The sequence below is a fragment of the Monodon monoceros genome, unplaced genomic scaffold, assembly GCF_005190385.1.
Source record: "Monodon monoceros isolate NGI ecotype Baffin Bay Population unplaced genomic scaffold, NGI_Narwhal_1 Super_Scaffold_11, whole genome shotgun sequence".
In the NCBI taxonomy this organism is placed as follows: domain Eukaryota; kingdom Metazoa; phylum Chordata; class Mammalia; order Artiodactyla; family Monodontidae; genus Monodon; species Monodon monoceros.
The window spans coordinates 73,986,639-73,997,223 of NW_021703767.1; the positions used below are offsets into that span (position 1 = coordinate 73,986,639).

The 10,585-nt window shown below is 53.0% G+C and overlaps 1 protein-coding gene across 1 annotated transcript; it reads left to right on the forward strand.

Annotated features, from left to right (window-relative positions):
- Window positions 1–7,087: 7,087 nt before the first annotated feature.
- Window positions 7,088–8,803, forward strand: LRRC15 (leucine rich repeat containing 15). Its single transcript, XM_029215540.1, has one exon. It carries the CDS (start codon window positions 7,088–7,090, stop codon window positions 8,801–8,803), a length of 1,716 nt encoding a protein of 571 aa, XP_029071373.1.
- The last annotated feature ends 1,782 nt before the right edge of the window (window positions 8,804–10,585 follow it).

The following is a 10,585-nucleotide window of genomic DNA, read 5'->3' on the forward strand; positions in this document are numbered from 1 at the left end:
GTGGCTCCATCATTCTGGCAGCTTTCCCCTCTTGCCTTGGCCACTAACGGCTTTGGGAAGGGAGAGTCAGGGCTGGAGATGGATTTGTGATGAGGCTGGTTTGCATTTAAAATTGTGACTGTTGAACCTTTACCAGATTCTCTGCTCAAATGTAGAGGCAGGAGCGGGGCCAGGGAACCACCTGTGGAAAACCAGGACTTTTCTAGAGCTTCCCACTGTGCCAAGTGTGAGAGAGCCAGTCTACCTCCAGGGCCAACTGTGTGACCTCAGGGCAGGTTGCGACTCTCTCTTGGATGACACATCACTCAGACTGAAGGTGCTAGATGCCTGTCTGTCACGCTCTGGCTTCTCCTTTAGGATTATATCACCATATCAACCGGTGTTGGTGCCACTGGCTCTGTAATTTAGAAATTCTCTAGTGGCTGTCACTTCTTATACTCTGAATCGATTGAACATCTGGGGTACATTCAGGGCCAGACAGTCCTATTTGCCTGTGGTCTTGAGTCAGCTGGGCGGGCTCTGCAGGGATGAGACAAGAATGTGAGAGAGGTCGGGGTGTGGGGAAAGGTTCTGAACAGACCCTGCAGAAAGTAAGGGCACGGAAAGGCTCTCCCAGGGCTGGGGACACTACCTGGGCTTGCTCAGTAAATGGGGGGTGGGGGTGGGGGCTGCCACTGGAAGTAGATCCAGATGTGGAGAAATAAGGAGAGCTGGGAGAGAAGCTGTTCCAGCTCGGTCCTGCCAGCAAACACTCCCACAGCTGTGACTACACGTGGCAGTTTGCCTCCCTAAATCCTGACCGCGAAAGACTGACGGCAGCTTCTGGTTTCACTGCCTCCCTGGGCTATGGGGACACAGGATTTAGAAACTTCTGTTAAGATGCTTTGATGAGGGGCTGGTCCATTTTACCTAAGTTGGGCCCCCCAGGTGTTACCCTGAGAAGGGGGCTGTAGCCCATGGCTTTTAAAATAAAAGCCCCAAGTGGAAGCGTCTCCCCGCTCGGCTGGCAAGTTTGTCAGTATGTCCTGCCACTTCTGCCAAGCTAATTCCAGCCCTGCTCCGGCCTCTGCCAGAAGCCCTACCTCCCCTAACCCCAGGGCTGGAAAGGACTTGTTTCCTCGTACTCATTTCCTTTTCTAAACAAATGGACTGAACTTTGACCTTGATGGGCCATGAGAGATGGGGTCAGTGACTGAGGCAGGTGGAGGATGAGGGTGTGGCTGCTCTTCCCTTGGGGCTCCAGGATGTGTTTGGGGTGGAGCCCTGAAGCGGGCTGTGTGTTGAGATGATGGGATCACCTGCTTCTGGTTGAACAACCTCTTCTGTTCTTCCATCCACTCCTCCAAGCCACTCAGGTGAAACTGAGCAAACACGAGCATCAGAGCAGCCTTGAGGAAGAACATCTCTCAAACCATGCAGCCTGGGAGTTGGGAGAGGCACTTGACCTTGACTAATCATGCTGGGCAGCTGGAGGGTGGATTGTAGATGAGCCTGATATCATTTTAGAATGGAGGGAGAGAAGCCACCTCTTCCCCGAATCCAGGCACAGCTGGACACGTGGCTGATGAGGTCCTAAAGCCTCATGATAAGGTTCAGGGGGACCACCAAGCTCTATGGTTAGTTAGAGCCCTGATCTGGGTGTCTGGAATCTTCCACTGACTGTGTGAGCCCAGGCAAGTCTCCTCCTTCCTCTGGGCCCCTTAGTTTTCCCATCTACAAAATGACCAGATGGTTTGACCAGATGGGCTCTAAAGGCCTTGGCATCTCTGATGCCCTGGGCTCTAAGTGCTGCTCCTGGGAGCAGCCTCTACTGCTGGGTTCAACTTAGCACAGACCCCAGATTTCTGACAGGGATGGAGAAAGGGCCACTGAAGGAAGTATCGATAGAGGGGGCTGGACCCTGTCTATGGCCCGACCTTCAGCCTCCCCAATCCAGGGTTCAATCTCTCTGTCTTGGCAGTAAATGACATAGGTCAGGAGCATGGGGTCCCAGCTGGTCTAGGCCTCAAGTGGTGCTTCCGAGTGTGGGCTGTGGACCCCTGCATCAGAGTCACTTGGGGAGTCTGTTAAATGTGCAGGGTCCTGGGCCGTTCCCCCTACCTCCCAGACCTAGGGATCAGGAGCTCTGTGGGTGGAGCCTCCAGAGATTCTGATTTTACTCGACAAGATGAACAATAATTGTAAGTAACATTTATCAGGTACTCATTTTGGGCCAAGAACAAGCCTAAGTGCTTCACATGCATTAATTCGTGCAATCCTCATCACCGCAGTGCTGTGAGTTCGGTTCTATTAAGCGAGTTTCCCAGGCACTTCCAGGCGACATTTATGTACTGATCTGGGGAACACAGTGGTTACCCCCTTCAAGCGAGACGTGGAGGTCAGGATACAGTGAGCCTCTCATTCAGACAGTGGCTTCAGACCCGCTGGACCGTGCAGAGAGGAGCGGCTTGATTGAGGCTGACGCCGGCTGTGTACAGGGGAGACAACACAGCCCCATGCCTGGCACCTCCCTCGGAGGACGGGGCAACGTCTCAACGCTGATGAAGCCATGTTTTGGGAGATCTCTGTGCGGGGAGGGCACAGGCCACGGAGGGAGATTTCCTGTCTGGGCTTCAGTTTCCCCGGGTGTGCTGGGAGGGGTCCTCCCTAAGGCCCCCCTCTCACCTCCCTGATCCATGAAATGGCTCTTGGCCGTGTGAAGATGCGCCAGTTAACAAGTGGGATTGCCCTGCCTGGAAAACTTTGGAAGCAAGGTGGGCCTGAAAAGATGGATGCAATGTCCTCAAGCCTCCATGTGAAGGTGGCACTGCTGGTGGTTCCACGTGACCTATAGGGGGTGGTGGGAATGGCGGGGCTTCAGGCCAAATCTCCTTTCTGTCTCTGGTAAGATATCAGAGCTGCCAAGGGCCCCTGGGAGTCTTTACAATAGGGGAAACTGAGGTCTGGAGAATTTACCTAAACTCACACTCCAACTTAGAGTTAAGACAGAGTAGCACATCCGTCTCCGAGGTTCTTTCCAAAAGCTTTGCTCCATGGCATTGAAATAAGAAGGCGTCTCCTCCGAGGGAACCTCGTGTTTCAGGGATGTGATGATGGTATTAAACCCAAAAGTCCCAACCCACCAACCAACAAAGCTCAGGGCTTCGAGGCTAATTACGTGTTTGCCCATGAGTCATAGAGGCTGTTTTTGCTAAAGAGACCAGAGCCAGAGCGCCTGGTCCAAGCGCTTCCACTCCTGGGGAGGGACCACGTCAGAGTGCCCAGGTGAGCTGTCTGTCTGTCCTTCTGTGTGTCTGTGGGCTCAGTGAATTCCCTGGGCCAGCGACAGATGCCAGGCTGCTCCCCCTCCCAAGACAGGGGCTGGACCAAGTCGCTGCAGTGACTAAGGACGCGTTTGGCTGCCTGGAGGAGGAGGGTGTAATTAGGGCAGCTCTGTGGGTCTTTAACTGTCATGGCTGCCAAGCGGCACAGGGCAGCGTGGACTATTAGTCCACTGTGTGCTGGGCTCCTGAGGGCCTCAGGCTGCCGTGGACGCCGGCCACACTTGCTGGATATCCAAGGGCCCGGCTGGTTATCCAGCCTGCTCCTGCGGCCCCTCCCTCCCCCGAGGGCTCTGCAGCTGGGTTTGGGGTAGGCTCCCTGGAGATCCTTTGCCGTAGTCAGTGCCAGCCGTGGCGGTAACAAGTGCTGGAAAGTAGGAAAGCAGCGCATGTGGTGCTGGAGTGGGCTCTGCAGACACGAGGATTTATAAAAGGGAAAATCTGCAAATTCTTGCAATATTCGTTAAGCTGAGTGTGGTTCGTTTTAAACAGCAGTGGCTCTGTTTCCATAAGGGAGCTGTTCCCATCAGGGAGTTATCTTTTTCCTCCTCTTCCCAAGACGTGAGGCACCACCCCTGGCCGTGGGCCCTTCCTGGGGCTGGCTTGATGCCCCCTCCCCAGCTGGGGAGTGCAAACTCGGAGAGGTCTGAGATGGGTCTTCAGAGGGTTCCTTGGCCCACACCCTCATTTATAGATGGGGAAACTAGACAGAGACTGCCCTGGGCTTTCCAGGTTATGGGCACTTTAATTTAGTCCCTAATACTTGGGCTACAACACCATTTTGAAGCATTCTGGGCATAGGAGTGTACATAGACATTAAGTGTTAGATGGCTCATCACCAGGAGTGATGCTTCACATTTTGTAAGTCAGTCCAGTGGGTAGATCTCTCTCCACATATATCGAGGGGATGGGCAAACACCCACAACTGTCTGCGTGGACCCCCTGGGAGCACAGGCACAATTGTCCTGGTTGATGGCTCTCATATCCTTGCCCTGGGACTCAGCCTTAGAATCCTAAAGTCTTGCTGATGGACAGCTGTCATCTAGTCCAATACTCTACCAGGTGTAGAATCTTCTCTCCAGCTTCCTTACCATGTTTCTGCTTACTTTCTGCTTGAACACTTTCAGGGATGGGGAGCTTACTGCCTTATGAGGTTGTCCATTCCGGTTCAGACAAGCTGTCTTCGGTGAAGAACTAAAATGCGTGTGACCCCATAGCTTCTGTGTACTAGTTTCGACCTCGAGAGCCACACTAAGGCTGTTTGCTTTATCCCAGGGCAGCCCTTCACGCACACTAAGAAAGTGCTTGCAGGCTCATCACATCTTCTCTTCTTTCTGCTATTCATCCACAGTTCCTTCAATGGATGCTCAGATGTTCTGGTTTCTGCATCCCCTCGCCATCCTCTTACCCTTCTCTAGAAGGCCTTCAATAGACCAGTTTGTCTTTGGCCTTCTTGAAGTTCAGGGTGAAACTGAGAACAGCATTATAGGTGTGGACTGATGAGGGTGGTGTAAAGCAAGACGATCACCTCCTTTGTTCCATACTTAATACTTCTATTAATGCAGCCTAAGATCACATTAGCTTTTGTGAGCAGTCTTCTTTCTCTGCTACCATCAATAAAACGCCCTCACATCTAAGGGTGGATGTTAAGTCACTTTTTCAGTGCCTCCTTTCTAAGCTGTTCATTTTCTGCTCTCAAGTTCTGGATCCAACATTTATCTATACAAGTTCATTCTTTTAGATGTGTCCATAGCTTAATCTGGCCCCCTTCCTTTGAATCTAGACTCCGTTGTCAAGTTGTTATTTTTCTTTCATTTCTCCACAGTTCTACATACTTATTTGAGTCTTGATGGAAAGTACAGCAGGTCAGGGCTTGGATGGGCTGTAACTAGGGCAACAATCAAGGCCTGGGTAGGTGGGGGATGAACTTGGGTTCTGTCCTCAGAGTAAGCTTGTTGGGAGCAGGGGAGGGATGCATTGAGTTGAGGCCAGGTTGGGAAGCCTGGATTATTCTGAGTTATGGGCCAGACTCAGGACTCCATGAGTTCAGGGGAACAAAGAAAGGCCAGAGAAGTACCTTCTCCACCCAGCCAGTTTATGCCTTATAGGCCATCATTTGAAATTCCTTCTTCTGACTCAGGACTTTTGCTCATTAAAAGGACAGGCACTGCAGTAACACTCACGGTTCTCATCCAGGAATCTGGAGATGCTGGCTTTAAGCTCTGAGCCTCAGTTTCCCTGCTTCCTGCATTCCCCCCAAATGATGGGCATGCGTGATCAGCAGGTCTCAACCCTTTGGGAGTTAGAGACCCCTTTGAATCTCAGATGGAAGTTACAGATGTCCTACACATACACAGAAATCCACAGTCCCTTGACTAAGAATGCCAAGATTAAAAGCACCTTGAGGCCTTCCTGCCTCCAAGAGTCTACAAGGGCCATTGTAGGGGAGCTTGGCACTTGCTCACACGTTTGCACAGAGCACACTCTCACAGCCTTTCTTCAATTTGCTCCTCACGGCGGCCTCAGGAGGGGGCAGAGGTTATCACTGTCACTTAACAGATGACGAAGCTGAGCCTGGAGGCCTCAAGCTTCATTCGAGTCAAACAGCTAATTTGTGGTCCTTAAACATTCATGGAGGGCCCAGTTCCCATGCCCCCCATCTCCACTTTCTATTTGTATAGACCTGATCTCAAACACCAAACGTTCCATGACTTTGACTCCATTCCCAGATCAGCACCATGTCTGCGGGAGCGTCTGGGCCTACCAGCTTTCAGCTCAAAGTACATCCTAAGTTTTCTGGGACTTACTCAAGCCCACCCAATGTTTCTTCTGGAAACTGGGACTGGTACCCAGAAGGCAGACCCCAGACGTCGGCCGACCCACAGCAGCCCCTTCCGGAGAGACACGAAGTGGTGTGGATAGTTTCCTTTTATTGGGAAGGTGGTTTGGATTAAACCTAGATGAAGCCCCTGTGAAAGGGTTAACACAGGGGCAGGTTGGTGGTGGCGGTGATGGGGCAGTGCTGGCCGGTGTGCGGCGGGGCCCAGGGAGACGGAAGGCTGAGCTTCCCCGCAGTCTTTTCCACCAGATCGCAGTGTGGTCCTGCTCTGTTGGCTGCTGCTGCTTCTCCCCGCAGGTGTTCATATCTGTGGCCTCAGCATCTTCCCCCAGGTTCAGGCCCTGTTTATTTAATCTCGTGTCCTATCTGTTCCTCCTGAGGAAGCCACGTTCAACTAGCAAGTCCAGGTGCTCTGAGAGACGCAGAGGTGGATAAGATACGGCTCCTGACTTAAGGAGCTCACAGGGACGGGACACGAACATCCCTGCCCTTGCAAAGCCTATTGACTAGTGGAGGAGACAGACGGGGACACAGTGAATGCCACGTGTGGCTGCTATGGCTTAGGCCATAATGGAAGTTGGGAAAATCACCTGCACGGGAGGGTAACTAAAGCTGACTCATGAAATCCTGGAAAGCTTCCTAGAGGTGACTGCCTGTGAGCTAGACTTAGACGTGTGGGGAAGATTTGGGTGAGGATGAAGAGCCCTCCAAGTGGGGCGAATGGCTTGGGCAAAGGCGTGGAAATAGGAAGGCCTGGGGGAAAACGAAGAGGCTGCAGACCAGATCACAGGTAGCATGAGGTGGGTATGTGGTGATGGGGTTCAAAGGCAAGCCAGCGTTTGGCACCCAAGGTTGACGATGGCTTAAAAACAGCTGAAGCGTCAGTGAGGCAGTCCTGACTCGTGCCCTTTCTCTCCTTGCAGAGGCCATGCCACTGAAACATTATCTCCTTTTGCTGGTGGGCTGCCAAGCCTGGGCTGTGGGCTGGGCCAACCATGGCTGCCCTAGAGAGTGCACCTGCTCCAGGGCCTCCCAGGTGGAGTGCACGGGGGCGCGCATCGTGGTGGTACCCGCCCCGCTGCCCTGGAACGCCATGAGCCTGCAGATCCTCAACACGCACATCACCGAACTCAACGAATCCCCGTTCCTCAACATCTCGGCCCTGATCGCCCTGCGGATTGAGAAGAATGAGCTGTCCCACATCGCGCCCAGTGCCTTCCGTAACCTGGGCTCGTTGCGCTACCTCAGCCTCGCCAACAACAAGCTTCAGGTTCTGCCCGTCAGCCTCTTCCAGGGCCTGGACAACCTAGAGTCGCTCCTCTTGTCCAGCAACCAGCTGGTGCAGATCCAGCCGACTCACTTCACCCACTTCAGCAACCTCAAGGAGCTGCAGCTGCACGGCAACCACCTGGAGTTTATCCCCGACGGGGCCTTCGACCACCTGGTGGGCCTCGTCAAGCTGAATCTGGGCAAGAATAGCCTCACCCACCTCTCACCCAGGGTCTTCCAGCACCTGAGCAACCTCCAGGTCCTCCGGCTGTATGAGAACAGGATTTCAGACATCCCCATGGGCTGTTTTGACGGGCTTGGCAACCTCCAGGAGCTGGCCCTGCAGCAGAACCAGATTAGTATGCTGTCTCCTGGCCTCTTCCACAACAACCGTAACCTCCAGAAGCTCTATCTGTCCAACAACCACATCTCCCAGCTGCCCTCCGGCATCTTCATGCAGCTGCCCCAGCTCAACCGGCTCACGCTCTTCGGGAATTCCCTGAAGGAGCTCGCTCCGGGCATCTTTGGACCCATGCACAACCTGCGTGAGCTTTGGCTCTATGACAACCACATCGCCTCCCTCCCGGACAATGTCTTCAGCAGCCTCCGCCAGTTGCAGGTCCTGGTCCTCAGCCACAACCAGATCAGCTACATCTCTCCGGATGCCTTCAATGGGCTGGTGGAGATGCGGGAGCTGTCCCTCCACACCAATGTGCTGCAGGAGCTGGACGGGAGTGTCTTCCGCACGTTGGCCAATCTGCAGAACATCTCCCTGCAGAACAACCGCCTCAGACAGCTCCCGGGCAACATCTTCGCCAACGCCAATGAACTCATGACCATCCAGCTGCAGAACAACCAGCTGGAGAACCTGCCCTTGGGCATCTTCGATCACCTGGGGAAGCTGTGTGAGCTGCGGCTCTATGACAACCCCTGGAGGTGTGACTCAGACATCCTTCCGCTCCACAGCTGGCTCCTACTCAACAAGGCCAGGCTGGGGACAGACACCCCCCCGGTGTGTTTCAGCCCAGCCAATGTCCGAGGCCAGTCCCTCATCACCATCCATGTCAATGTTGTTGTCTCCAGTGTCCAGGGTTCAGTGGTCCCCGAGGTGTCCACCCACCCAGAGACACCCAGCTACTCCGACACCACCTGCGTCTCCTCCACCACTGACTTCACCAGTCTGACCACCACCGAGACCACCGATAGCCGTGACACGGGGGGCATGACCCAGGCCCAGAGCGGGCTGACCGTTGCTGCCGTTGTGATTGGCATCATCGCCCTGGCCTGCTCCCTGGCTGCCTGCATCTGCTGTTGCTTCTGCAAGAAGAGGAGCCATGCAGTCCTGATGCAGATGAAGGCATCCAATGAGTGTTAAGAGAGGCAGAGGCTGGAGACAGGGCTGGGGAACCGTGGGACCCCCAGAGGATCCGGGATTTCGTTGTTCCGCCTCCACCCCTGGGTCCACAGAGCCATCCCCTGCTCCCCCTCTCTCTGATCCCCGAGAGAAAGGTGTCCCCACCTTTTCCTGACCTGCCTGGTTCTCCTATAGAAGAGGTTCTTGCAGAGCCTTCTTACCAACAGGGAGACCTAACCCACTGTGGCAAAAACCCTGCGGTGTTCCCAATTCACATCCCTGGGCTTCTCTCGAGAAAGCCCCTCCTCTAGAGCGTCACCAGCTCTCCTCCAAAAACCACCTTCCCTGCGTCTGTACCCCTGCCAACCTCTATAGACGCAATTATTACACACCTGCCACTTTGTGGCAATGGTTCTCCACCGGGACAGCCCCGCTCCCAAGTATTATGTAAGTTGATTCCCCTTCTTCGCTACTCTTGTTTGTGACATGGCTCTACCCTGTCCCCTCAATGAAAGGTCTCCCTTCACTTCCTACTCCTGAAGGCAAGGTGACTTATCTCCTCGAAGAAGGCTTCAAACCATTTAGCTGATCTCTTAAGAACTGCCAAGTGCCCTGGCTTTCAGGATGCTATGAAAGAGAGAAGGGAAAAATGAGGCTGTTCAGGTCCTGAAGGCCGGACTACCCTCAGCATCTCTTGTGATTTTTATCTAGAAAAGGAAGAAAGGCACCGGTGCAACAAGTTTAGCCGCTTAGAGAATGATATTTCTGAACTGCGAATTTGCTTTGAAAATTTCAGTCCTTTAAGGAATAAAATCATGTAGAATTTCTCACCGCCCCCCAGAAAAACTTGAAAATCAGCTTATCGGTACTGGATGGAGAAAGCAATTTGGTGCCTGGGGGTCCTTGTGTTCACCCCCAGGATTTTTCTCTTTTAACTTTTTATGGTAGTGTAACATACATACAGAAAAGCATGATAGTGTATAGTTTGATGGATTTTCACAAAATTTACACACCTGTGTGATCAGCACCCAACTTAAGAAACGAGACATCGCCAGGATCCTCCATCCTGAGCTTTTACTGGAGAAGACTGGGGCCTGTGGAGGTGGCATGAACTTACCTGGGAACTGGCTCCCTATGGGTCAGGATGAGCCCCTCACTGCCCTCCCCCTGCAGCCAGCCCTTGCAAAGGCCCAGCTGCCAGGGTTGGAGGAGAAGATGTAGGTACACTCTGGCCTGGACGGGAAATTGTATTAAATCCCAGACCTTGAAGCACCAGGCTTGGCCAGGTCAGAGACATCTCAACTAGAGAGTCCCATGCAACCACACACCCTACCCTGCCAACAAGCTGTCTGTTGTTCATTGGAGGCTCCTCTGCTTGGGCCTTTTATGGGCATGATATGCCTATATCTGTTTTTAATTTCCACTCTCCGTTTGGGAAAGTGAAATAGCTCAGAGATGAGATCCTTTCATTGGACAGCCAAGTGTAATGGAACCCAGCAATCCCTCTGGTTGTGGTAAAATTCTCCATCGACATTACAGTCAGCTAGACACTGAATTTCAGCATTCTTATACACAGCAGGCAACATGGGTACACAGATAGGTCACACCGGATCAGGGCCCTCTGTGGAGCCTCTCCCTGCCTGTGGTCTGGTTACAAGAGTTGAGTTGTTTGGTCCAGAGTTGCAGTCACATGAATATCTGCCCTCGCCATCCTTCCTGCTACATATATATTCACACTGGTAAAGAAAGTACACTCAGGACAGTGCATGTCTTTCTCTGGACACCTGGTATACCAGTTTAGAA